The sequence below is a fragment of the Podarcis melisellensis genome, assembly GCF_964234715.1.
Source record: "Podarcis melisellensis genome assembly, chromosome: 14".
NCBI lineage: Eukaryota > Metazoa > Chordata > Lepidosauria > Squamata > Lacertidae > Podarcis > Podarcis melisellensis.
The window spans coordinates 46,644,185-46,657,326 of record NC_138546.1 but is presented as its reverse complement, the minus strand read 5'-3'; the positions used below and the strand labels follow the sequence as shown (position 1 = coordinate 46,657,326).

Here is a 13,142-nt window from a genome sequence, read left to right as displayed (position 1 = left end):
CTTCCATCATACATGTCATCTCTTTCATCAGTACCACACCGACTTGCATTTATTCGTGCAAGGTTCAATGTTTTTCCATCGAACCTGCTGAACCACAGATTTTCCAAGGGTTTGGTGTCTCCGCTATGCGAGTGTGACGGGAAAACAGTTGAATCTCTTCCACACATAATGTTCAACTGTCCCTTACATAGCATAGCCAGGACTAAATTCCTGGGTCCTGCTTTACTGCGCTTGGTTGGCAGGCCTGTTGAGTCACATGCCGCACTGCTCTTGCAGGATACAGATCCTTCTGTAACTCTGCAGGTGGCGAGATTCCTGAATGCGGTTATCTCACACACAAAAACCACCAAAAAACAACAACAACAAAAACTAATCGGACAGTTATGATGAGAGTGCATGACGGATCTCGTCTCCAGTTCTCCTTTGTGAACCGTCCCTCGGATCTTTCCGGGCCCCATGCTGTTATTTGTCACTGCTCAATGTCCCACTCTTGCATCGTGGTGTTCCTCTTCTGTCGTTCCATGTATTGGTTTTTATGCTTCTGTGCTTTTATGTTTGTACATATTTTATGGGCTTATAGCCGTAAATAAATATAAGATAAGATAAGATAAGACAGGGACACCAGAAACCAGGGCCTCCCAAGCCCATCCTGTCAAGGGATCCAGAAAGATACCAGAGTCAGTGGTACTGAAACTCTACAAAAAGCTCGTTCTCTTCAGCTCCCAGGGTAAAGATTTCCCCAAAGCAGCCCAAATCCCCAAAACCAGGCCTGAAGCCACATGGAAATGTGTCCAGGGGAGGGGTTTCCAACTTGTGGCCCATGCGCCACCAGTGGTTTGGAGCTTCTTTTGAGTGATCTGTGGCGCGTCCACATTAAATAGCCATGGTGATTTTATTTGTATTTTTGTTACCGATTTTATTTCTTAATATTGTATTACAATTTGAATTTTATGGAACTGAAATTGTAATACAATAAAATACAATATAAGAAATAAAAAAGCAATAAAGTCACTATTAAAAACCACTCAGCCCAGCACATTGCAACTGCTACAACAGGCAGAAAAATCATTGGGTGGTCTGCAAAGACCATCCATAATTTTCAAGTGGTCTGTGAGGGAAAACGTTCATGCGCCACTGGTCTAGGATAATCCATGTTACATTTTGTAGAAAGCCTATTATGCTTCAAACCGCCAACAGCATTTGATACTAGACAGAGATAGTGCTGGTGTTTTTCTAGGGCTTCCCCCTGCCCCATCTGTAACATTCTCCAACTTATTCAGAAGGTGAGTTCTTCCAGAGAAGCCAGTGGCTGTCAGAAGACTTCTGCTCTTTCTTCTCCAGTGGCTTTTGGGGAACAGCAGCAGCATGTCAAGGCTACATTCAAGAGCACCAAGCTCACTGTTTCTTGCTTCCAGTCTGCATCCACCTCATTAAAATAGCCTCTTTCCTTAGAAACATGTGGTCTAAAATTACAGCCCCACAAAAGTTGCCCTTCTCACAAGTGCTCTTTACTTTTGACTTTGCTGTAGACTAAATGTCCTCTCAACAGAAATCAAGCAGACTTTTGTGGGTGTTTGTGGGGAAGGGGTTGAATGCAAGAATTTGCAAGGTTTCAAACACAGTCCTATGCATGTTTACTCAGAAGTAAGTCCCACTGTGTTCAGTTGGGCTTACACCTAGGTAAGTGTGCATAGTATTGCAATTTAAGCCAATCTGCTTCCAAGAGAGAGCAGAAATTGCTGGAGTTAATATTTTTTGTAAAGTTTTAGAGTTGAGTTGTGAGGACCTTGTTTTAATTTCAGCCAAATCCTTTTTCCATTGTGTAACTTAAGGTTTCCTCCCCTATCTCTTAGGGTGGTACCAATTTAATTATAAACAGCTATGGGCCAATTGCAAAGAAGAGTTCCAGGAAATGGCTCTTCTTTCAAGACTCTAAGAGAGTGAAGTCAGAAGAGGTAAGAGAATGACTGAGTGTATTCTGCCTCCTGGCCTCTTCAGGCTTGAGAGTGGCTCTGAATTTCTACCTTGATATCTTGTGTTGGGGCATTTTGTAAAGTGAACTAATCACAAGGGCAATCCTCAAATCTCAAATAGCTCAAGAGCTTCTCTTTCCTTTGGCTGGAGACAGGGTTGGCTCAAGATAATTTGCTGCTTGATGCAAAGTGCCTCATGGCAGCTCTCCCCATCCTGTGTGCCGAATCAGACTTGATTGGCAGTTGAATCATACCTCAACATACTGCATCTGCACCACACCTGAGGTCCCGGGGAGGCTGTGTGGCACATGGGGCTGTATTTTCCCACACCTTGCAGCCAATCCCCATTCTCCAGCATCTGCCACCTGAGGTAGGACCAGGCCTAGTCAGAGAAGATGTTGTTCGTTGCAGTTTATTTCAGTCTCCAGCTTGCCCTACTATGAGGTAGTGAAGCAGGAAGGCATTTCCAATTGACTTCAAAAGATAGGCATGGTTTGGGAGAGAAATGGCCTCGTGAGCCAGTTTGGACCCCCAGAAGGCCAAAATTGGCCATGTGTTTCCTACTCCGGATCTCAGTGTTCACCTTTTACCAGCAGAGTTTTTGGGTGTTGCCTGTATTCTATTTTGGTCTATTCTGCCTTAGAAGCACCTTTATTTTTGTGTAATGCTTTTCCTCCCTGTGTTTCCTCCAGACCCAGAGATGTTTTACAAAAGCAGTGTGTTTGTATCAGTCGGGCACTGCCGTCCTCATTGGCAAAGACGTCTCCCCAGAGCAAAAGCCGAACTACCAGGCTGCGTACAGCATCGTTGCTGACACAGAGCATTCAGCAAACAGTGAAGAAAGCCACGAAACCGGTGATTCTGGAAGGTTCTCTCACGAGTCCAACGAAGAACTTCACCTCTCTGTGGGCGTCAGTGCTACTCCAGTGACCCCCGATTCCTTTGCAGGCAGTGCCCCCGTGTGTCCGCTCCCGAGTGCCTCTGAAGAGCCTCCTGACCAAAGTCCGCCGCCACTTCTCCAGCTGCCGCCTGCAGGACAAAACTAGCCTGCCACCAGAGCGGCGTGTCTGTGTCTGTATGTCTGTGTGTGTCTGTTCAAAGGACAATGAACAAAGAGCCAAAGCTTTAAGCGGGAACCCTGAGTGGCCAACAGGCGATCCCGCAATTCTGTCGACCGTTTTTGTTTTTTTAAGAAATGTGTTAAAACTCACGCTTTTTGAATGTTCAGTGCTCAACAATGTGAAAGGAAAGTACGGATTTCTGAGTAGAGCGAAGAAGAGAAGTTTTTATATATCTATATATCTATATATCTATCACTGGAGCAAAGGTGATCCCTTTGCTTGAATATCTACCTCAGTTTGCCGGGTGGCATTACCTCATGTTTTTTTGTGTTGAGAGTTGGTCTCAGCTACATAACTGACGATAACTTCCTAGTAGTCCCATGTATTTCCCCTCCATTTTATGTGTAGGGTGTGAATGTGTGTGTGTGATCCAAAGGAGTTGTGTCGGCAGGTGAGCAGGGATGTTCAGCTGAAGCTCTGGCTTTGAGGAAAAGGCGGGGGGGGGGGAGCCTCTCCATGGGGCAGGAGCAGAGGACCAGGGCCAGACTGGAATCTGGAAGGAGGGACTCTGACTGCAGCCTTTTCTGCTAAACCCCCTAGAAGGAGGAAGCCCAGACTCTTATGACTGCTTCACAAGAAGCCAGGGCCTGTTGAGTTGTTTTGCCTTCAGGGCTGCAGCCCTGGGAGGGGGCCAGTAAAAGCCAGCCCCTGAGCTCCCAAACACTGAATCACTTTCCTTTTGAGACTTGAGGGTCACATCTCCCTCCTCCTTCCCCCAACCTGCCTCAGACAGTGCCTTCTTCTTCTGATCACATCAGCCGAGCATTTTTTGGTCAGGATATGCTGTGGTGAATCGCTCGGGCCCAGCCGTTATTCCCTATTCCTTGACTTGCGCCCACCAGGCAGGTAATGCTAAAAAGGGAGTGTTTCCTCATGCTTCAGAGCAATGGTGCCTTTCACTATATAGATATCTTATGAAATCACTGTTTTGCCTTATGCCTTTTTTAGTATTCATGAAATTGCTTCAGAGAACAGAAAGATGCCTTAAATGTGCTCTGCAGGTTGTGGGGTGCAAAGGGTCTCAAGTGCTCAGAAACTCTTCTCATAGGTCTGTTTCTGGCCAGTCCTGAGCTCCCCAACCCTGCTCAGGGCTCCTTGCTTCAGATTCAGATGCTGTGATTCTTGCATTGCAGGGGGTTGAACCACGTCCCTTCCAACTCTACAATTCTGTGATTCTATGAAAAGCGTTAGGTCCTTCCACAGGCCAGATTGAGCTCTGCCGAGGCCTCTCTTAGAACAAAGGAGCCAGAGACTGAGCTGAACAGCTTCTCAGAAGAGGGGGGCACCTGTTTCTGCCACCTCATACCCACACAACTCCTGTTTTATACTACCTCCTTTTAAAGTTATTCTAGTATTATTGTTTTCCCGTACTCAGGGCGCAGTTTGTTACTTTTTAAGCTGTCTTGCAGCAATGTGAGGCAAACTGACAGGGTATTGTGTATTATTTTGTTTTTAAGTTTGGGAGAGAATGCGAGAGAGTGAATGAGAAAGCAAGTGTGTGTGTGTGAGAGAGAGGGCTATATTCACCAAAGTTGGGAGCCAGTCAATAGAGATCTCCCCCTCCTCTCCCCCAATCAGAATTCATTTCTTTTTCCAAAGAACGCAATACTGGCAATTAACTTCCCAGGGAAATCCCTGGTTCTGTTGCGGACAGCAAAAAAATGTCCACTTGTGCCATATTAAGATGGGAGCCAGTATGCAGGTATGTTTGGGGAAGAGGAGGGGGAACTAACAGATCTCTCCCCACCTACCCTTTTTCATTTTTCTTTGGTGAATTGGCCTCTGTAGATCTTTAGAATGCAGGTGTATGTTTGCTAGCGCTGTACCAGACAAGACCTGTTCACCTTTCACAATTTTCTTGACGCAAAGGCTTTAAAGATGATAATAATCTTGTACCAAAGAATTTTCTGTAGAAAAGAGAAGAAAGCTGCATATTTTCCAAAAAAAATAATGGTAATTGAGCTAGTTAAAACTATAGGTTTGCATACATTTTATTACCTAAGTAGTTACTAACCAAAAGGAGGAGAGAACCAAACAGGAAGGGGCCTCTATGGACTGTAGGAGTTTATGGTCCAAATTAGTTCTACAATGTTAACTATCTTTATTGTTACAAAAGGCAGCCTTTAAAGAAAATTGAAATAAGACCTTTTCAGCATATAAAATCTCCAAAGACTTCCAAGTGTAATTTTGTTTTCCTTTTCTTCAGCAACTAAGCTCTTTTAACAGTCCAGTATTAGATACACTATAATATTTTTAAATGTGTTTTATATATATATATATATATTTACTTGCTGAAGAAAAAGAAACTTGTCTCACCAAAGATTTTATTTTTGGTCTCATTGGACAAAGCTGTGTCGGGCACAGTGGAGAGTGCGCTGCTTGAAGCCAGGAGACAAAAGATGGCACGGTTCATGCCGTGAAACTCCTGGCATCCTTGGCGAGCCTCTTAGCAATGGCTGATATGCCAAGGTAACCATTTTCTTCTCCCAAAGACTTGTTTGCTGTGAAGTACTGACACTTTTTGACCCCTTCCTGATGCTGTTGGGTGACGCCAATAGATCCCCCTCCTCAGCAGTTTCATGCCAAAGACCCATCAAGCTCCACGGCTGCTCTGGGAATAATCAAGAGGAGCAGGTGCGGCTGTGGGAACCGTAGTAGATGGTGGCTGCCATTGTTGGGCCCTTAGGCTGGAAGATGCTTCATGATCTCTCTTGCCCTGAGCATTTTAGACTGGGATAAGGTTCTTATAGCTTTCAAGTTACACGGGACTCTGTGAGGCCTCACAAAGAGCTCTGTGAAAATTAAAAGTCTGCCTGCATTTGTGTGGGCACATCTTGGCTCATCTGAGTAAAGATACTACTTTTACCTCACACGTGTCTTCTACTGGAATTCTTGTTAGTCAGACAGCGGTTTAATTGCCTCAGTTTCCAAAGATATCCAGTTAACTAAAGAGAGTGGCTTTATCCACAAGGTGATCTGCCAGTAAAGAAATAGCTTTTATTCAAGTACTACTTAGCAGCAAATGAAGAAAAAAACCAAAGATATTTAAGGTTACCTCAGTATAGAGGCATGATGTGTTAGGTAGGTCTCTTTGCCTTTTTTTTTTTTTTTTGAGTTAGCATTATATTATAATGTGTCCCTCCAGCCTGCATCCAGAGAGGCGCTTAGCACTTGCTTTGCCTTTGAATCACCATATGGCAAAACCAAGGATAATTCTAGACCCTTCTTTATCCCAGGGTGTGATGGCTGTGGGAGCAGCTTCCGCTGCTGAGTCCTAGAAGGGGTTGTAAGCCAGCCAACTTTCAAGAATGACTCTTTCTTGGGGCTTTCCTTTATCACAGAAGTTATCTTCTTCTAGAATGTGAATTTCCTTGGCCTTTAAAAATGTCCAAAGGATAGCTGAGCAAAACTGTCATTTCCTTTACCTCTGAAGAGCCAACAGAGAACCATTTTTGATCCCAGTGGGATCTGAATTGGGTGGAAATGAGGCTATCTGGAAAGTGCATGTTCTGGAGTAGTCCCATTGGTTTCAATGCTAAGACACTGAAAGAGTGGCCCCAGGGCGCATAAGCGGTGTGCTGAGCCATGGGTGTTTGCCCCCAATGGCAGCCTCATGACCATGTGGCAATAATGCTGATGCCATGATGTCCAGGGAGCAGGCTTTGCGCTTGTTATTCTTACCTCTGGTAATTGTGAGCAAAATGTGCAGGCAGAATTTTATCTAGTTTGGTGATGACTGTCCACAGACCCCAAGTTCTGGAGGTGGGAAGACTCTCTCCCTTGTGTAGTGGCCAATTTTTCCAAATATGTATTAGAGGATGAGCATAGGTCCAGATTATATATTTTCAGTGGGATGTCAACCCAAAAGCCAGGGCTGGCGTAAGGAGCGTGTGTATGTGTGCAATCTTTAGGTCTTTAAGGAAGTTGGCGTGATTTGAAAAGCCTGCCTGGCTCATGTCTGGGATGCTGATCTCTCTTGAGTCTCAAGTGCATGTGCTGTACTGTGAGAATCCGCCACTGGGCCAAGTGCAAGAATTTTCTAAAGACACATCTACCCAACCTCTGCACTGGCACTATTTCTGGTAAAGTTAGAAAATTTAAAGCATTTCCCTGTGACAGCTTTACAAATTTGTTCCTTTTAGTTATTCTACCACTTAAGATTAAATAACAGCTGCTGGATATGAACATGCCTTTGCTCTGTGTACACAGTCCCTTTGATAAGCTGTGGCTGAACCAGCAAGCCTTTGATTGACCTTTAGTTTATCTTTTTTTCTGAACCAGGAAACTATGGTTACCAGCTTTGGAACCAACTAGGATGTTAACACAGCTTCAAACCATGGTTCACCACCCTGTCTTATTCCAAAGCTGATAACCATAGTTTCCCAGTTTGGATAAAACAGGAAACAGTGGTTAATTGAAGACTTCCAAGTTTGCTAGCTAAGAGCAAAGGAGCTGCATTCATGGGCAAACACTCAATCATAGCTTTTTAAGCCAAGATATGGCCAAGCAGACGCAGCCACACTCCCAATATAAAAAATCTTGCTCAAACCAGATCCACAAATTTGAATCTGATCTGAACATGATTTGGACCCAGTAGGAATTTGTTGTTTTTCCTTCTGTCTTTTGTGCACATACACACTCTAAACCCACCTTGTGCTTTTGGTAAATGGCTTGTTCATGAAACCTAGGCTTTTAAAAAACAAAAATATTTTTTGTTTCTGTTGTATTTTTAAATATGTGAATGAACTGCAAGTGCGGGAGTCCAGCTATATTTCTTTTGCGAAGGGTGTTCTGGCTCCCGGCGCTCCTTCTGCTGTTTCTGGTAAGGGCAGCAACAGCTGACTGGCAAATGGAGGACAAAGCTGAATTATATTAATTTTATATTTGACTCAGGGGATCAGCTCTGTGAATTCCATTGCATGAGGGCAGCTGGTGTTTGCCTTGATAATGAATGTACCTTTTTCAATGTATTTTTTAATGTTTTGTTTAATAATGTGGATTTTTTTTAAATGAAATTCTTTTTTAAAAAATAGCGTTATAGTGAATGTTAAACCTTGGTGTGTTTCTCCTCTTCCCCACCCCTCAGGCTTGTTCTTATACTAGCACAAATGTCATGCCAAAAATGAGTAGAAATTTAAATGCCAAAATGTTTATAAAACTGCTGTCTAATACTGATGGATTGCACAGTTTAAATAAAAGTTTCCTTTAGTAAAAGTTTTCCTTTTTTCTTTCAAGGAGTAATTGTCCTTGCAGTTTCTGCGATGGGTCAATACTTTGGGGAGGGGCTTTGCATGGAGCAAGTGAGGGAGGAAGCTGAAATAAGGACATCAGGACCATTCTTGGGAAGACAAAATAGTCTCTCAGCAGTGTTTCCCCATACCATCATAAGAATCCATACAAGGAGGAACTCAGCTTTCACATGGTTATGCCCCTTACTTCTTGGCTTTCTCAACAAAGGCCCTTTGAGTCTTTTGCACAATTTGGTATGAACTGAGTATTTTTATTTACCAGAAGTTTAGACCATTTTTTATAAGCCAATGATATTCAGATTTTAAAAATATTTATTATGCACTCTTGCAATGAAGCCTCGCCATAACCAGCACCTCAACCTTCATCTTGAGACACTTCCTGTTTTGGTTTTTTCCATCACAAATTTGTGCAACGACACACACACACACACACACCCCTTGCTGCTCAGCTACATTATAAGGTCCCTCAAAGGCTGTCCCCTCCCACTCGCTGCTCACCTTTTCAACAGCGCACTGAATACCTTTTTTAGAATTGGGGTCCTAATTGCCCACTTTGATGACTCACTTTATTTCTCCTACTTTTGCTTGCACCCCAACCTTTCCCAAGTGGGTGCTCTCACATTTCTCTCTCTGTTCTTCCTGGTCCCAAAAGTGTCGCCTTCAGTTTGCACTTGGAACACCAAGTCAAAATTAGTTCTCTAATGGCTAATTCTGGCAGTATATTTCAAGCAACCTACCTCTAGAAAAAACATCTCAAAATGAAGCATTCAGTACTCTTTCCAACACCCACACACTATGTGGTGTGTCACCACACTAAGACAGAAATGGGAAAAACACGGCACTGCACCAAATCTTGCCAGAACTATAGACGTGCTAATGCATCTCTGAACATCCCAACACATGCCTGCCTGCATTCTACCACTAGAACTACAGTGGTACCTTGGTTCTCAAACTTAAGCCGTTTCAGAAGTCCGTTCCAAAACCAAGGTGCACTTTCCCATAGAAAGTAATGCAAAATGGATTATTCCATTCCAGACTTTTAAAAACAACTCCTAAAACAGCAATTTAACATGAATTTCACTATCTAGCGAGACAACTGCCAGTTGTCATTGCAAAGCCACAACTCCCCCAACTTCTTCACAAATAGTACAGAAGCAGCAGCTGGTGAGGAAGAGGGTTATATAAAGCATCTCTGCAGGTTCTTGGTGATGAACTTGTGTAACGCAGCCCATTCAGGTTCCGACAAAAGGTAGATACAGACTTCTTGAATTTGAGACCCAGGAACCAGATTGATAGGACAGTCGTAGGGTCAATGAGGTGGCAAGAGGTCTGCTTCTGTTTTACTGAACACATCAGCATACTTGGCATACTTGGCTGGCAGGTCGGCAAGCCCATCCTTTTCTGTTCCCACTGCCAGGATCGCTGGTGCCAAACAGACATGGCTCAAGCAGCCCAGGACGCCAAAGCTGATTGTCCTCTGGGACCAACTGATGTGTGGATCATGGGCCTCCAACCACTCCGTCTCCTCACTATGAGTCCCCACCTGCAACCGCAGCTTGTCCGCTGCCCAAGTCCCAGGGCCAAAAGCCAGCCATCAATTGTTTCTACCACAAGAGGTGGTTGGGTGGGATCTCTGGGGATTCCCTGCTGGGTAGCAAAGTCCATGCCCATGAAGTTGGCCATAGCTTCTGAATCTATCATGGCCCAGGTCTGCAGGGCTGGTCTCCCTGGAGCTGTCAGGGCAACAGACACCACCAGGTGCTTGGAGGGTGTGGGGCGAGGCATACTGGTAGTACAGTCCAGACCCCGGCTTAGTAGCCCACCTAAGCCAGGGGGATTCTGCTTCCCCGGCAGGGAGCAAACTCCCTCTTTGATGGGCATGTGGCTGCCATATGTCCCCAGCCTCCAGTAGAGACACAGTCCCTCTCTGCGTCTCCTTTCATTCTCAGGTGGTGTCAGTTGAGGGCGATTTCCCCCTATTTGCATTGGCTCCTCAGCAAGAGGCGCTTTCAGAGTGTGTTGGGGCACAGAACCCCCCGGAGAAAGTGCCACCAGATGGGTCCTGCCCCGGGCTTTGCACTGTTGTAGGCATCCATCAATCCTGAGGCACAGGTGAATCAGGTTTTGCAGGTCCGCCGTGCACTCTGTGTGGGTCATTTTGTTTAGAACTGGGTCTGAAAGCCCTTCTTGAAACTGGTCCACTAGAGCTGCCTGATTCCAGGCCAATTCCTGTGCCAGCAGCTGAAATTCACTGGCATACTTCCCCACCAACCGATTCCCCTGCTTCAGCTCCCGGATCAGGCGGTTGGCCATCTGTGTACATGACTTGGAGCTGTTGGCTGAAGGTGTCAAAATCAGCCAGCAGTGGATTCTCTTGTTACAGCAAGACCCCCCTCTTTGACCGTCATGTGGCTGCCATACGTCCCCGGCCTCCACAGTAGAGACACAAGTCCTATATGTTCACATAGTCCTATATTTATGGGTAGATAACCTTCTTTAGGTATTTTGTTCTAAAAACATTTTATTTGAACATTTATAGTGTTTTTTGTCATAAAAGTTTATAGGCCTTAATTAATAACATTATTATATGGGGGTGGATTATTGATTTACTTTTTGTTCTTGCTGTTCTCATGTATTTTGTGCTTTTATGTTGCATTTTTATGTCATCAATGCCCTGTGATCTGTGGATTAAGGGCAGTATATACCTTTAATAAATACATTTAATAATAACAACTTCCACAAGGTGTGTCTCTGCTTTGCCCCCTGCTGTAGCAGGCTGGGCTCTGCAAAAGGGCTGAGGTGTGGACAAGTTTGCCTGCTACTTACACTGTTTTTCCTATAGAGGTTGCTGTTTCCTAAGGGGATTTAAAATTCAAAGGGCAACTGCCATTTTTCTTTCATTTGGGGTATGGGGCTGTGTTTGTGCTTCTGTATACAGTGGCACCTCAGGTTACATACCCTTCAGGTTACAGACTCCGCTAACCCAGAAATATTACCTCGGGTTAAGAACTTTGCTTCAGGATGGGAACAGAAATTGTGCTTCGGTGGCGCAGCGGCAGCAGGAGACCCCATTAGCTAAAGTGGTGCTTCAGGTTAAGAACAGTTTCTGTGCTGGTCCGGGGGGGAGGGGAGGTTACCATGGGGCGAGGTCCAGGACCTGAGTCGAGGGACGGCAGACAGTCCTCCATGGGTGAAGCGGGGCCCAAAGCGAGGAGCCGGGCAAGGACGGGAACTCTGGAAGAACAGGTCTGGGTGCTGGCCGAAACAGGTCCTCAACGACGTTGCTCCCGCAACCTGGGACCGGGCTGACTGGCCTTTATCTTCTCTGAAGCCAGGGGCGGCCCCGGCCCCCAGGAGACCCGCCTCTCCTGGCCTTAAGGCGAGCATTCCTCCTGGGAGAAACCAGTTCCCTCCGCCTCTCTGCCCTGAGCCTCTGCAGCTCAGGAGAGGCTGGAGGGTTACTGGACCCAGGGGGAGACTCACCCAGGGAGAGACGCACCTGTAGGCAATGGGTCCTCAATTACCTCCGGAGCCAGAGTGGATTCACCTGGTGCCTGCTCCTGAGGATCCGGCACAGGTGCAGGCGCTTCAGCATCAAAGCCCTGCCCCAGTTCAGCCGGCCCTGGAGGCGGGGACTCCTGTGCAGGCTGGGATTCCTCCGGTTCAGCCTCTGAATCGGATTCCATCACAGTTTCAGGTTAAGAACAGACCCCCAGAATGAATTAAGTACTTAACCCGAGGTACCACTGTATTGATCCATACATAAATTGAAAGCAATAATCAAAACAGTATTGTAGATGATAAAAAATAAAATTACATTTTTTTCTTACTCGCACTGATGATAGTCATTGTTTGAATGGGGGGCTTTTATCCATTTCCAGAGTCACACATCAAACAATCAGTAGCAGAACTGGGTTCCGCACAGTCACACAAAAAAATTAACTAAAAAAGCCTCAAAAACAAAAATGCAGAATAAATAGCAAAAACAAAAGTCCATTTGACTTCCAAAATGTTCGAAAACCATGGTGCAGCTTCTGATTGGTGCAGGTGCTCCAGAAACAATAGCTGACAGGCGCATCGGACGTTTGGCTTCCGAAAAACTTTCAAAAAGTGGCACACCTCCGGGTATTTGGTGTTTGAGAACCAAGACATTTCAGTACCAAGGCGTTTGAGAACCAAGGTACCACTGTATTAGAATGCAGGGGACAGGAGCTTCACAAACATGTTCTAGGACCGTCGTGAATTAGGATCTTTTGGAGAGCAACAACAGTGTGCTTTGGCAGATCTACCCATTAACTTGCACAGGTCTTAAAACAGGAGTGTTTATTGCACACACAAAAGGCAATCAAAATACAGGTATACAAATCCAACACTCCAGCAGGGGTTAGTTCTGCAACAATGCGTAGCTATGAAAGCAATAATGGGGATAACTTAGTAACAATATGGTTTGAGGAAGTTAGCTCATTAATTCTAATCATGACTAAACCAACACCAACCCACCAGGAGATGGAGTAGGTGCTCAGTGCTACTTAGGAATGGCCCACTGGCTCCCTCTCAAGACCAAAAAAGATGTTTCCTTGTAAATAAAGAAGAAAACATTTATTATGGCAGTCAAATTGTACAAACTCGGGAGGCTAGGGAGGAGCACAATCCGGTCCAGGTGCTGTTACAAAACAGAGGAGCAGCCATAATAAACCCAGTTGAACAAAGGTTCAAGAGTCCCGGGCTACATCCGTACCATACATTTAAAGCACTATTAGCCATGGCTTCCCCCAAAGTATCATGAGGGAAATAGTATG

General features: G+C 45.1%; 1 protein-coding gene across 2 annotated transcripts in view; it reads left to right on the top strand.

The window, feature by feature from the left end:
- Positions 1 to 8,302, top strand: part of PRTG (protogenin) — an 86,670-nt gene extending 78,368 nt beyond the window's left edge. The window contains exons 19-20 of one of the 2 annotated variants that reach the window (XM_081887612.1): positions 1,854 to 1,955; positions 2,666 to 8,302. In XM_081887612.1, coding sequence (XP_081743738.1) covers positions 1,854 to 1,955; positions 2,666 to 3,019 — 456 coding nt within the window. In that variant the 3' untranslated portion in view covers positions 3,020 to 8,302. The remainder of the gene's footprint in view (positions 1 to 1,853; positions 1,956 to 2,665) is intronic. The other variant, XM_081887613.1, reaches the window with a different exon arrangement.
- The last annotated feature ends 4,840 nt before the right edge of the window (positions 8,303 to 13,142 follow it).